The sequence below is a fragment of the Oncorhynchus gorbuscha genome, linkage group LG15 (genome assembly GCF_021184085.1).
Source record: "Oncorhynchus gorbuscha isolate QuinsamMale2020 ecotype Even-year linkage group LG15, OgorEven_v1.0, whole genome shotgun sequence".
In the NCBI taxonomy this organism is placed as follows: domain Eukaryota; kingdom Metazoa; phylum Chordata; class Actinopteri; order Salmoniformes; family Salmonidae; genus Oncorhynchus; species Oncorhynchus gorbuscha.
Window position 1 is genome coordinate 26,771,926 of NC_060187.1, and position 14,947 is coordinate 26,786,872.

The following is a 14,947-nucleotide window of genomic DNA, read 5'->3' on the forward strand; positions in this document are numbered from 1 at the left end:
CCGTGGATTGATGGCAGCATTCGCGTGAAACTGAAAGCGCGAACCACTGCTTTTAATCAGGGCAAGGTGTCTGGCAACATGACTGAATACAAACAGTGCAGCTATTCCCTCCGTAAGGCTATCAAACAAGCTAAGCGTCAGTACAGAGACAAAGTGGAATCTCAATTCAATGGCTCAGACACGAGGCATGTGGCAGGGTCTACAGTCAATCACGGACTACAAGATGAAATCCAGCCCAGTCACGGACCAGGATGTCTTGCTCCCAGGCAGACTAAATAACTTTTTTGCCCGCTTTGAGGACAATACAGTGCCACTGACACGGCCTGCAACGGAAACATGCAGTCTCTCCTTCACTGCAGCCGAGGTGAGTAAGACATTTAAACGTGTTAACCATCGCAAGGCTGCAGGCCCAGACGGCATCCCCAGCCGCGCCCTCCGAGCATGCGCAGACCAGCTGGCCGGTGTGTTTACGGACATATTCAATCAATCCCTATACCAGTCTGCTGTTCCCACATGCTTCAAGAGGGTCACCATTGTTCCTGTTCCCAAGAAAGCTAAGGTAACTGAGCTAAACGACTACCGCCCCGTAGCACTCACTTCCGTCATCATGAAGTGCTTTGAGAGACTAGTCAAGGACCATATCACCTCCACCCTACCTGACACCCTAGACCCACTCCAATTTGCTTACCGCCCAAATAGGTCCACAGACGATGCAATCTCAACCACACTGCACACTGCCATAACCCACCTGGACAAGAGGAATACCTATGTGAGAATGCTGTTCATCGACTACAGCTCGGCATTCAACACCATAGTACCCTCCAAGCTCGTCATCAAGCTCGAGACCCTGGGTCTCGACCCCGCCCTGTGCAACTGGGTACTGGACTTCCTGACGGGCCGCCCCCAGGTGGTGAGGGTAGGCAACAACATCTCCTCCCCGCTGATCCTCAACACGGGGGCCCCACAAGGGTGCGTTCTGAGCCCTCTCCTGTACTCCCTGTTCACCCACGACTGCGTGGCCACGCACGCCTCCAACTCAATCATCAAGTTTGCGGACGACACAACAGTGGTAGGCTTGATTACCAACAACGACGAGACGGCCTACAGGGAGGAGGTGAGGGCCCTTGGAGTGTGGTGTCAGGAAAATAACCTCACACTCAACGTCAACAAAACTAAGGAGATGATTGTGGACTTCAGGAAACAGCAGAGGGAACACCCTCTATCCACATCGATGGAACAGTAGTGGAGAGGGTAGCTAGTTTTAAGTTCCTCGGCATACACATCACAGACAAACTGAATTGGTCCACTCACACTGACAGCGTCGTGAAGAAGGCGCAGCAGCGCCTATTCAACCTCAGGAGGCTGAAGAAATTCGGCTTGTCACCAAAAGCACTCACAAACTTCTACAGATGCACAATCGAGAGCATCCTGGCGGGCTGTATCACCGCCTGGTACGGCAACTGCTCCGCCCTCAACCGTAAGGCTCTCCAGAGGGTAGTGAGGACTGCACAACGCATCACCGGGGGCAAACTACCTGCCCTCCAGGACACCTACACCACCCGTTGTTACAGGAAGGCCATAAAGATCATCAAGGACATCAACCACCGAACCACTACCTGTTCACCCCGCTATCATCCAGAAGGCGAGGTCAGTACAGGTGCATCAAAGCTGGGACCGAGAGACTGAAAAACAGCTTCTATCTCAAGGCCATCAGACTGTTAAATAGCCACCACTAACATTGAGTGGCTGCTGCCAACACACTGTCATTGACACTGACCCAACTCCAGCCATTTTAATAATGGGAATTGATGGAAATGATGTAAATATATCACTAGCCACTTTAAACAATGCTACCTTATATAATGTTACTTACCCTACATTATTCATCTCATATGCATATGTATATACTGTACTCTACAACATCGACTGCATCCTTATGTAACACATGTATCACTAGCCACTTTAACTATGCCACTTTGTTTACTTTGTCTACACACTCATCTCATATGTATATACTGTACTCGATACCATCTACTGTATGCTGCTCTGTACCATCACTCATTCATATATCCTTATGTACATGTTCCTTATCCCCTTACACTGTGTATAAGACAGTAGTTTTGGAATTGTTAGTTAGATTACTTGTTGGTTATCACTGCATTGTCGGAACTAGAAGCACAAGCATTTCGCTACACTCCGCATTAACATCTGCTAACCATGTGTACGTGACAAATAAAATTTGATTTGATTTGATTTAAACTGCAATTGCTTTGAAATCACCATTGGCCTCATGGCGAAATCCCTGAGCGGTTTCCTTCCTCTCCGGCATCTGAGTTAGGAAGGGCGCCTGTATCTTTGTACTGACTGGGTGTATTGATACACCATCCATAGGGTAATTAATAACTTCACCATACTCAAAGGGATATTCAATGTCTGCTTTTTTCGTTTTGCTCATCAACCAATAGGTGCCCTACTTTGAGAACCATTGGAAAACCTCCCTGGTCTTTGTGGTTGAATCTGTGCTTGAAATTCACTGCTCGACTGAGGGACCTTACAGATAATTGCATGTGTAGGGTACAGAGATGGGGTAGTCAATTTTAAACTCATGTTAACCACTATGTGTGTAGATCAGTGACACAAAATCTCTATTTAGTCCATTTTAAATTCAGGCTTTAACACAGCAAAACGTGGAAAAAGTAGAGCGGTGTGAACACTTTCTGAAGGAATTGTATGTGTGTGGTTTGATGTGTTTTGTGTTACTCAGTTTGTAGTTTCTACTTCATATCTCTAAAATGTCTCTGTGTGTCCTGTGTGGTTTGCAGGCTCTGGGAGACTCTGACTTTGCTGGTGTTCTGCGACAGCTTCTGCCCCTGATGAAACCTCGCGCTGCTAAGGGTGAGGAGGGGTCCAGCTCAGAGTACAGTTCAGGGTCCCGGTCGGGGGAGGAGGAGTGTGGTCCTGATGAGCTGCTGGTGCTGCTCGTCTACCTGTACTCACTGGCTGGAGAGGCCCAGCCTGCAGACGATGAAGAGGAGGAGGAAAAGGTGGAGAGGGAGCTGATTGGAGCACTCACCCTGGTCATCACCAGAGAGGCGGAGCTCAGCCCCCTGCTGCAGAAACTCACCGGTTAGTACCGAACACAACCATAATAAAACCTTAACAGAAGCACACCAATGCTGAACACTAATACTGTAACCATAAATTACACCATGCTCTCGATAAGACGAAGCGGAACCAGATGCAACGTATCACCACTTTATAGTCATTCTAGAAGGACCCCAGTTAACTGTTAATTTGGTAGCAGAGAGATGGAGAAGACACTGTTGTTTATACCTCTGTGCTGCTGATGGTAGAAGGACTGTTAGTGACTTCACATCTCTCTCCCTGCTTCTCGCTCACACACCCCCCTGTCAGGTCACATGGTAACAAACATGACTGTGGGAACCTGCTGCAGAGTGTGTGTGTGTGTGTGTGTGTGTGTGTGTGTGTGTGTGTGTGTGTGTGTGTGTGTGTGTGTGTGTGTGTGTGTGTGTGTGTGTGTGTGTGTGTGTGTGTGTGTGTGTGTGTGTGTGTGTGTGTGTGTGTGTGTGTGTGTGTGTGTGTGTGCTATCTTAGCTTTGCTGGGTCCTGCCCACTTGCAATGTACTTCGTGAGAACATTTACAATCTAGTGGTCGGGAGCTGGTCTCTCTGCAACTGTTCTCTCTGTCTGGACAGGTCTGTGTGTCTCCAACTGCTCTGTGTGTCTCTGTGTGGCAGCAGGGCTTGTGGCCAGCTCTGGGAATGATGAATTAGCTCTGTACCACCATGTCACAGTGTACCGCCCCCAGTTTGAGGTTCTCTAACCTTGAAGCGACACAGTCCTCCCCAGCCACATAGCTCATAATTAGTGGTGCTTTTAGTTTGGCCCACTCTTTACCTTCTCTAGCTAGCAAACACCTGGAAATATTACACTGCTTATTACCACAGTTATCACACACATGGACATGGTTGGGTAGTTTTCTCACTCGGTTTATCTAAATCTTCTCTCTCCTTTTCTCTTTCTTCTGTCCTTTTCTCTCTGTTCTCTCTCTCCCTTGCTCCCTTTCTCTCTGCCTCCTCTCTCTCTCACTGTAAAGCTGCTAAGGAAGAATTCTGGCCTCTTCTTCTCTCTTTCTGTCCTATTTGGCTGAGGGGCCTCCTGGCAGGCGCTGGTCCAGGGATGTAGCCCATGTTAAAAACGTGACTCTCTGTAAACACTTCACTAGAAATGACCCTGTAAATGCACACCAGGTGTGTCTGGGAAAGAGAAGACGTTTTCTTAGCAGTGTGTGCGTATCCGTGTCCGTCTGTCTGTTGATTTGGTTTTTATGGTTGCAGATTAAATGGTTTGTGTGTAATATGAGTCAGGGGTCCGTCTTTGTCCGAGCAGCAGAGAATAACATTGATTGTCACATTCATCCCAATTAAAGGAATCAAATAGAAACCAGATGCTGAGTGAAACCTGGTCGCCATGAGAACAATGTTTTTACAAATCCCCTTTTCTGTTCCCCTTGGCTACAGTAAACAGCCTGGGCTTAACAGACACACACATGAAGCACATATTCTGTCCTGGCAGACACACACTCACATACACAAACTACCAGATTAGATAACAGGAGGAGGATTGAATGAGCATATGGACAGAGTGACTAGCAGAACAGACAGACACACAGCAGGTTAACGACAGGCTAACAGTCTCTTACCCTCTGACCCTCCTAACAACCGCCTTCAGGGACACACAGTGAAGAGCAGCGCATCCCTCCTACAGACAAGCATGATGCTGCACTAATGGTCTGTTTAAAACACACACACACACACACACACGTAAAAAGACACACAAACACAGAAATGCATGCACGCACAGACACCAACAAATGCAACAGACCCAGGAACAGCTGCGAGTCTCCTAGTCAGAGGGGATGTTGTTTACCAACATCAGCTGCTGCTGATCGAGGGGTACAGGAAGTAGAGGCGTTGTCCATGTCCTCAGCGGGAGAATAGACATTATCTCAGAAGCTGTCGCAGAAGGGATTGAGAGGAGGAGAAGAAGAAGTGGACAAAGAGAACAAAAATACTAGCAATTTGACACACACCTGGAGAGTCTGAATGAGGGAATGTCTAGTGTGGATTTAATTGAAGGGAAGTGTGTAGCCTAAAGGTGTGTGCGCGTGTGTGTGTGTGTGCGATGAATGAATACTGTATGAGTTCTGTGAGTGAAGTTAAAGTATGGGTTCAATTAAAGGGAGAAATGGTGTTTGCCAAGAAATGGTTCCGCTTAGAGCTCAGACTAGGAAATGAGCTCTTGAACCAAGTGCTCTGCAGTCAACACCAGAAGTGGGAGGTAGAAGATGATTGGCTAATAATGTCACTGAATAGCAGAGGCTGACTGTAATTGGACATGAGCCTCATCACTCTTTTCAGATGTGGCAGATGATTGGCTGGCTCCTTTCTGTCTGTCTCAGACATGGTTAGTGTGTGATGTGTGCAAGCTGTAAATAGTTTTAATAGTCACTTCGATCATTTTCAGTTGTGGTTTTGTGTTTTAGTGTATGAGAGATCGATGGTGGGGGCAGGAGGGAGGGAGGAGAGGGGGGTTGTGGCAAATATTCCGAGGTATAGAGGCCAATAGTTTGAGTCTTGTTTCTTCAGTGAGCCTTGGGGGTGTGTGTTTATGGGGTGTTATTACATTGACTGTGGCTCCCATTTGGTTGATGCTGTATTAAGGTGTAGGACTATATGTCTCAAAGGAGTCACTGCCAGCACAATCATACACACACCAGGACCTGGGGATGGGGTCAGGAACTCAACCCAGCAGCAGCAAATACCATCAAATTCATGCACATATGGTCCATATTGTACATAGTTGGATACAGCAGACACACCATAATAGCCACATCCCCATTCTCTGTCACTCCTTGAGTTTGTTCCATTGCCTGTCAGGATTCCTGCCAACCCGGGTAGACCCACTTTTGGTTTAGCACACAGTCATCCACCCCCTCTATTGTCCCATAGTGGGAGGTAGCTTAAGATGGGGGCTTGTGTGTGTGATACGATGGTGTATATCTGTGTGTGTGTGATACGATGGTGTATATCTGTGTGTGTGATACGATGGTGTATATCTGTGTGTGTGTGATACGATGGTGTATATCTGTGTGTGTGTGATACGATGGTGTATATCTGTGTGTGTGTGTGTGATACGATGGTGTATATCTGTGTGTGTGTGTGATACGATGGTGTGTATCTGTGTGTGTGTGTGATACGATGGTGTATATCTCTGTGTGTGTGTGTGATACGATGGTGTATATCTGTGTGTGTGTGTGATACGATGGTGTATATCTGTGTGTGTGTGTGATACGATGGTGTATATCTGTGTGTGTGTGTGTGTGTGTGTGTGATACGATGGTGTATATCTGTGTGTGTGTGTAATACGATGGTGTATATCTGTGTGTGTGTGTAATACGATTGTGTATATCTGTGTGTGTGTGTGTAATACGATTGTGTATATCTGTGTGTGTGTGTGTGTGTGTGTGTGTGTGTGTGTGTGTGTGTGTGTGTGTGTGTGTGTGTGTGTGTGTGTGTGTGTGTGTGTGTGTGTGTGTGTGTGTGTGTGTGTGTGTGTGTGTGTGTGTGTGTGTGTGTGTGTGTGTGTGTGTGTGTGTGTGTGATACGATGGTGTATATCTGTGTGTGTGTGTGTGTGTGATACGATGGTGTATATCTGTGTGTGTGTGTAATACGATTGTGTATATCTGTGTGTGTGTAGTACGATTGTGTATATCTGTGTGTGTGATACGATTGTGTGTGTGTGTGTGTGTGAGTGATACGATGGTGTGTGTGTGTGTGTGATACGATGGTGTGTGTGTGTGTGATACGATGGAGTATATCTGTGTGTGTGTGTGATACGATGGTGTATATCTGTGTGTGTGTGTGATACGATGGTGTATATCTGTGTGTGTGTGAGATACGATGGTGTATATCTGTGTGTGTGTGTGGTACGATGGTGTATATCTGTGTGTGTGTGAGATACGATGGTGTATATCTGTGTGTGTGTGATACGATGGTGTATATCTGTTACGAGTGTGTGTGTGTGTGTGTGTGTGTGTGTGTGTGTGTGTGTGTGTGTGTGTGTGTGTGTGTGTGTGTGTGTGTGTGTGTGTGTGTGTGTGTGTGTGTGTGTGTGTGTGTGTGTGTGTGTGTGTGTGTGTGTGTGTGTGTGTGTGTGTGTGTGTGTTACGATGGTGTGTGTGTGTTACGATGGTGTGTGTGTGTGTGTGTGTGTTACGATGGTGTGTGTGTGTGTGTGTGTTACGATGGTGTGTGTGTGTGTGTGTTACGATGGTGTATATCTGTGTGTGTGTGTGTTACGATGGTGTATATCTGTGTGTGTTACGATGGTGTATATCTGTGTGTGTGTGTGTGTGTGTGTGTGTGATACGATGGTGTATATCTGTGTGTGTGTGTGTAATACGATGGTGTATATCTGTGTGTGTGTGTGTGTGTGTGTGTGTGTGTGTGTGTGTGTGTGTGTGTGTGTGTGTGTGTGTGTGTGTGTGTGTGTGTGTGTGTGTGTGTGTGTGTGTGTGTGTGTGTGTGTGTGTGTGTGTGTGTGTGATACGATGGTGTATATCTGTGTGTGTAATACGATGGTGTATATCTGTGTGTGTAATACGATGGTGTATATCTGTGTGTGTAGTACGATGGTGTATATCTGTGTGTGTAGTACGATGGTGTATATCTGTGTGTGTAATACGATGGTGTATATCTGTGTGTGTGTGTGTGTAATACGATGGTGTATATCTGTGTGTGTAATACGATGGTGTATATCTGTGTGTGTAATACGATGGTGTATATCTGTGTGTGTAATACGATGGTGTATATCTGTGTGTGTAGTACGATGGTGTATATCTGTGTGTGTGATACGATGGTGTATATCTGTGTGTGTGATACGATGGTGTATATCTGTGTGTGTGTGTGATACGATGGTGTATATCTGTGTGTGTGTGTGATACGATGGTGTATATCTGTGTGTGTGTGTGATACGATGGTGTATATCTGTGTGTGTGTGTGATACGATGGTGTATATCTGTGTGTGTGTGTGTGTGTGATACGATTGTGTATATCTGTGTGTGTGATACGATTGTGTATATCTGTGTGTGTGGTATGATGTGTATATCTGTGTGTGATACGATGGTGTATATCTGTGTGTGTGATACGATGGTGTATATCTGTGTGTGTGTGATACGACGGTGTATATCTGTGTGTGTGTGATACGACGGTGTATATCTGTGTGTGTGTGTGATACGACGGTGTATATCTGTGTGTGTGTGATACGACGGTGTGTATGTGTGTGTGTGATACGACGGTGTGTATGTGTGTGTGTGATACGACGGTGTGTATGTGTGTGTGTGATACGACGGTGTGTATGTGTGTGTGTGATACGATTGTGTATGTGTGTATGTGATACAATGGTGTGTGTGTGTGTGATATGATGGTGTATATCTCTGTGTGTGTGTGTGTGTGTGTGATACGATTGTGTGTGTTCTCAGCTCCAGTTACAGGAGAGTATGTATTAACAGTGAGTGTGAAATCCCAGTCCAGGCTCTGTCCCATGATTGTGTTTTAGCCTGTGTAGGATGGGTGATGGTGACTTACTGTAAGCCGTGGGAGGACAGGGGATTACGGGAAGGATATTTTACTGGACTTTCACTATTTTACAGTTGTTGAAAGTTTACGTACACCTTAGCCAAATACATTTAACCTCAGTTTTTCACAATTCCTGACATTTAATCCTAGTAGAAATGCCCTGTTTTAGGTCAGTTAAGATCACCACTTTATTTTAAGAATGTGAAATGTCAGTGATTATTTTCAACTTTTATTTCTTTCATCACATTCCCAGTGGGTCAGAAGTTTACATTCACTCAATTAGTATTTGGTAGCATTGCCTTTAAATTGTTTAACTTACGTCAAACGTTTCGGGTAGCCTTCCACAAGCTTCCCACAATAAGTTGGATGACTTTTGGCCCCTCACCTCCCCCTGCAGCTCCCCCTCTCCTCCCCGTACTCTCCCCTCTCCTCCCCTACTCTCCCCTCTCCTCCCCCTACTCTCCCCTCTCCTCCCCCTACTCTCCCTCTCCTCCCCCTACTCTCCCTCTCCTCCCCCTACTCTCCCCTCGCCTCCCCCTACTCTCCCTCTCCTCCCACTGCAGCTCCCCCTGCAGCCCCCCTCTCCCCCCCTCTCTTCCCCCTACTCTCCCCTCTCTTCCCCCTACTCTCCCCTCTCTTCCCCCTGCAGCTCCCCCTCCCCCCCCTGCAGCTCCCCCTGCAGCTCCCCCTCTCCCCCCCTGCAGCTCCCCCTGCAGCCCCCTCTCTCCCCCTACTCTCCCCTCTCTTCCCCTACTCTCCCCTACTCTTCCCCCTGCAGCAGCCCCTCTCCTCCCGCTACTCTCCCATCTCCTCCCCCTGCAGCTCCCCCTCTCTTCCCCCTACTCTCCCCTCTCCTCCCCCTGCAGCTCCCCCTCTCTTCCCCCTACTATCCCATCTCCTCCCCCTGCAGCTCCCCCTCTCTTCCCCCTACTCTCTCCTCTCCTCCCCCTGCAGCTCCCCCTCTCTTCCCCCTACTCTCCCCTCTCCTCCCCTGCAGCTCCCCCTCTCTTCCCCCTACTCTCCCCTCTCCTCCCCCTGCAGCTCCCCTCTCTTCCCCCTACTCTCCCCTCTCCTCCCCCTGCAGCTCCCCCTCTCTTCCCCCTACTCTCCCCTCTTCCCCCTACTCTCCCCTCTCCTCCCCCTGCAGCTCCCCCTCTCTTCCCCCTACTCTCCCCTCTCCTCCCCCTGCAGCTCCCCCTCTCTTCCCCCTACTCTCCCCTCTCCTCCCCCTGCAGCTCCCCCTCTCTTCCCCCTACTCTCCCCTCACCTCCCCCTGCAGCTGTCAGGTTTGTAGGCCTCCTTGCTCTCACACGCTTTTTCAGTTCTGCCCACACATTTTCTATAGGATTGAGGTCAGGGCTTTGATGGCCACTCCAATACCTTGACTTTGTTGTCCTTAAGCCATTTTGCCACAACTTTGGAAGTGTGCTTGGGGTCAGTGTCCATTTGGAAGACCCATTTGCGACCAAGCTTTAACTTCCTGACTGATGTCTTGAGATGTTGCTTCAATATATCCACATAATTTTCCTACCTCATGATGCCATCTATTTTGTGAAGTGCACCAGCCCCTCCTGCAGCAATGCACCCCCACAACATGATGCTGCCACACCTGTGCTTCACAGTTGGGATGGTGTTCTTCAGCTTGCAAGCCTCCCCCTTTTTCCTCCAAACATGATGATGGTCATTATGGCCAAACAGTTCTATTTTTGTTTCATCAGACCAGAGGACATTTCTCCAAAAAGTACGATCTTTGTCCCCATATGCAGTTGCAAACCGTAGTCTGGCTTTTTTATGGTGGTTTTGGAGCAGTGGCTTCTTCCTTGCTGAGTGGCCTTTCAGGTCATGTTGATATAGGACTCATTTTACTGTGGATATAGATACTTTTATACCTTTTTCTCCAGCATATTCACAATGTCCTTTGCTGTTGCTCTGGGATTGATTTGCACTTTTCGCACCAAAGTACGTTCATCTCTCTGAGACCGAATGCATCTCCTTCCTGAGCGGTATGACGGCTGCGTGGTCCCATGGTGTTTATACTTTAGTACTATTGTTTTTTTTAGATGAATGTGGTATCTTCAGGCGTTTGGAAATTGCTCCCAAGGATGAATCAGACTTGTGGAGGTCTACAATTTTTTTTCTGAGGTCTTGGCTGATTTATTTTGATTTTCCCATGATGTCAAGCAAAGAGGCACTGAGTTTGAAGGTAGGCCTTGAAATATATCCACAGGTACACCTCCAATTCACTGAAATTGTGTCAATTAGCCAATCAGAAGCTTCCAAAGCCATGACATCATTTTCTGGAATTTTCCAAGCTGTTTAAAGGCACAGTCAACTTAGTGTATGTAAACTTCTGACCCACTGGAATTGTGATACAATGAATTGTAAGCGAAATAATCTGTATGTAAACAATTGTTGGAAAAATGACTTGTCTTGCACAAAGTAGATGTCCTAACCAACTTGCCAAAACTATAGTTTGTTAACAAGAAATTTGTGGAGTGGTTGAAAAACAAGTTTTAATGACTCCAACCTAAGTGTATGTTCTGAGCACCCCGGTCTCTCACACACTAGTTGGATTTGTTTTCCGTTCTGCCCTTGGGGTGTGTGAGGGGGAGCAGGGAGCGACGGACCAACCCAAAGAAGCTGTTTAGGTTGGCATGGCAACGTGTTCTGTCTCCATGGACGGGAGCAGTCCTGGGACATAAGTTATTTTACACTCTGGCCATCAGCTCTCGCTCTCTTTTTCTTTCTTCTTTCTTTTCCCTCCCCCATCTCCCCCCTCTCTGTGTTCATTCCTCCCTCTCTCTCTCCCAGGCCCTGCAGCAGAGAGCGAGTTACAGGGGAAGCGGAGCATGAGGGTGCATGGGTGATTAGGCTTGATTAAGATTATTTACCCAGTTTCACTGCATTTATGAAATGACTCAAAATTTGTCTCATTTTTAATTGGAAGACTTTTCTCAGATCAACCCATCGACCCCCTCTACAAATACACACACACACGGATCCCCAGGCTTTAATCAACAGAAATGAAACTACTCCACTGCAAGACACGACCGGTCAGGAGGTTAGACCACGGGAGTGTGTGTGTGTTACACTCAGCCCACTTCACTTCCTTGTAGTCATCAGTGTGTACAGTAATACAGACAGCTTGTTCCCTTCATCCACAGTAATCCTGTTTTGAAGGTCTACCATTGGAATATAGGTTTTAACCCTGGGACCATCTCTAGACTACTTCCAATGTGTTGTTTACACCTCCGGTCCTACCGTCTGCTTTGTGGAGGGTGTTAAACCTCAGCTCAGAATTCCTCCTCTGTGTATTTATGATAGGAAATGCACATCATAAAAGGCTAGTTGCAAGCAGATATAAGCCCAGAGGGAATTGTATCACACACACACACACACACACACACACACACACACACACACACACACACACACACACACACACACACACACACACACACACACACACACACACACACACACACTGGCTCAGAGGAACGCTGTGACATTGGCCCTGCTGGCCCCTGCACACGCATCAGTGCAGGCTGTGGTCACTCTATAACACAGGGTCAGTGGAGAGGTCCTGTTGGGCCTCCTGTCTTCTTACCCCCCATGTCTCTCTCCCCTCTCAGCCCCAGAACTACCCACATGGGGGAAGGGTCATCCTGTCATATGAAGCTTCTATTGTATCTGCATCACACATACTATACAGAGGGGCAGATAGGGGGAGAGTTTGAGGAGTCTCAATGCTAATGGAAATAGACAAAGGTCTGTGTGTCTGCTCCTGTTCCCAGAGTGCTCAGTGTTTTACTGTATATCTGTGTTTTATCTGGCTGCTGTGGAAGAGCATGTTTACATTACAGATTCCAGACAGCAGTGAGAGATGACCTGTCACTCTGTACATGCTTTCCTCCGCAAACTGTCCCCTCGCTCTCTCTTCCTCTGCCTCTTTCTCTCTCTTTCCCCTCATTCCTACAGCTGTTATCAACTACTCTCTACTAGCCATCTCTCACTCAGCTCAAGTTACTCTGTGATTGCCTTGTTTTCCCTTTACAATTACTGCATGAAATGATAATACATATTTTAAATATAGTTGCTTTGGGACTTCTGAGGATTATGTGACAGCTTTCCTTAGCTATAAAGACATTTGTGCCCCATTTGTTTTAACCTCTGTCCTACATTAGATGGTGGTGAAGGGAAGAGAGGACTGGCTGTACTGAGCAGTAGTAGGGGGAAAAGACTGATACTGTGGTGTTACTTAATACTGGACAATAGATCTAGAGGGACTAGATTGCTAGTTCTGGTCTTAGTGGTTGTGTGTGCTCCTCCTAGGCGTGGAAGTGTGTTCCTCTACTACGGCCCTGATGCCAGATGGAAGCTCTCCTGCCGTTCGGCTCTGCTCGTGCTGTCCAGGTCATTTCCTGTCAGGAGGCCAGGTGTTCCCCAAAGCCAGGGGGGATGCCCCCGTTCTCCTCCCCCTACTGCCCTCTCTCCTTCCCCTACTGCCCCCTCTTCTCCCCATACTTCCCCCTTTTCTCCTCCCCCTACTGCCCCCTCTTCTCCTCCTTCCCCTACTGCCCCCAACGTCTCCCCTACTGCCCTCCTCCCCCTACTGCCCTCTCTCCTCCCCCTACTGCCCTCTCTCCTCCCCTACTGCCCTCTCTCCTCCCCCTACTGCCCTCTCTCCTCTCCCTACTGCCCAAGATGTCTCCCCTACGGCCCCCTCTCCTCTCCCTACTGCCCAAGATGTCTCCCCTACGTTCTCTCACCTTCCCCCCCCTCTCCTCCTTCCCCTACGGCCCCCGACGTCTCCCCTACTGCCCTCTCTCCTCTCCCTACTGCCCCCGACGTCTCCCCTACTGCCCTCTCTCCTCTCCCTACTGCCCCCGACGTCTCCCCTACTGCCCTCTCTCCTCTCCCTACTGCCCTCTCTCCTCTCCCTACTGCCCTCTCTCCTCTCCCTACTGCCCTCTCTCCTCTCCCTACTGCCCTCTCTCCTCTCCCTACTGCCCTCTCTCCTCTCCCTACTGCCCTCTCTCCTCTCCCTACTGCCCTCTCTCCTCTCCCTACTGCCCTCTCTCCTCCCCCTACTGCCCCGGACGTCTCCCCCTACTGCCCCCGACGTCTCCCCCTACTGCCCCCAACTGCCCTCTCTCCTTCCCCTACTGCCCCGACTGTTCTCTCACCTTCCCCTACTGCCCCGACTGTTCTCTCACCTTCCCCTCTTCTCCCCCTGCACCTCCCCCTCTCCTCCCCCTACTGCCCTCTCTCCTCTCCCTACTGCCCAAGATGTTACCCCTACTGCCCCCCCTCTCCTCCTTCCCCTACGGCCCCCGACGTCTCCCCTACTGCCCTCTCTCCTCTCCTACTGCCCTCTCTCCTCTCCCTACTGCCCCTCTCTCCTCTCCCTACTGCCCTCTCTCCTCTCCCTACTGCCCTCTTTCCTCCCCCTACTGCCCCCGACGTCTCCCCCTACTGCCCCCGACGTCTCCCCCTACTGCCCCTCTCCTCTCTCCCCAAGACGTCCCCTACTGCCCCTCTCGTCTCCCTACTGCCCCCGACGTCTCCCCCTACTGCCCCCGACGTCTCCCCCTACTGCGTCTCCCCTACTGCCCCCGACGTCTCCCCCTACTCTCCCCCTACTGCCCTCGACGTCTCCCCCCCCGACGTCTCCCCCTACTGCCCCGACGTCTCCCCCTACTGCCCCAACGTCTCCCCCTACTGCCCCCGACTGCCCTCTCCTCCCCCGACTGCCCTCTCTCCTTCCCCGACTGCCCCGACTGTTCTCTCACCTTCCCCTACTGCCCCCGACTGTTCTCTCACCTTCCCCTACTGCCCTCTCCTCCCCCTACTGCCCTCTCCTCCCCCCTACTGCCCTCTCCCTCCCCCTACTGCCCCTCCTCTCTTCCCCCTTCTCTCCCCTCTCTTCCCCCCCTTCTCTCCCCTCCCCCCTCCTCCCCCAGCTCCCCCTCTCCTCCCCCTGCAGCTCCCCCTCTCCTCCGCCTACTCTCTCCTCACCTCCCCGTACTCTCCTCTCTCCTCCCCTGCAGCTCCCCCTCGCCTCCCCCTACTCTCCCCCCCCTCTCCTCCCCCTACTCTCCCCTCACCTCCACCTACTCTCCCCTCACCTCCCCCTGCAGCTCCCCCTCGCTTCCCCCTACTCTCCCCTCACCTCCCCCTACCCTGTCCTCCCCCTGCAGCTCCCCCTCTCCTCCCCCTACTCTCCCCTTTCCTCCCCCTACTCTCCCCTCACCTCCCCCTACTCTCCCCTCTCCTCCCCCTGCA

At 49.6% G+C, this 14,947-nt stretch overlaps 1 protein-coding gene across 1 annotated transcript in view; it reads left to right on the top strand.

Annotated features, from left to right (window-relative positions):
• LOC123996824 (sec1 family domain-containing protein 2-like) overlaps positions 1 to 14,947 on the top strand; it is a 188,778-nt gene that overhangs the window by 101,056 nt on the left and 72,775 nt on the right. Inside the window, 1 exon segment of the mRNA XM_046300567.1 lies at positions 2,823 to 3,126. Coding sequence (XP_046156523.1) covers positions 2,823 to 3,126 — 304 coding nt within the window.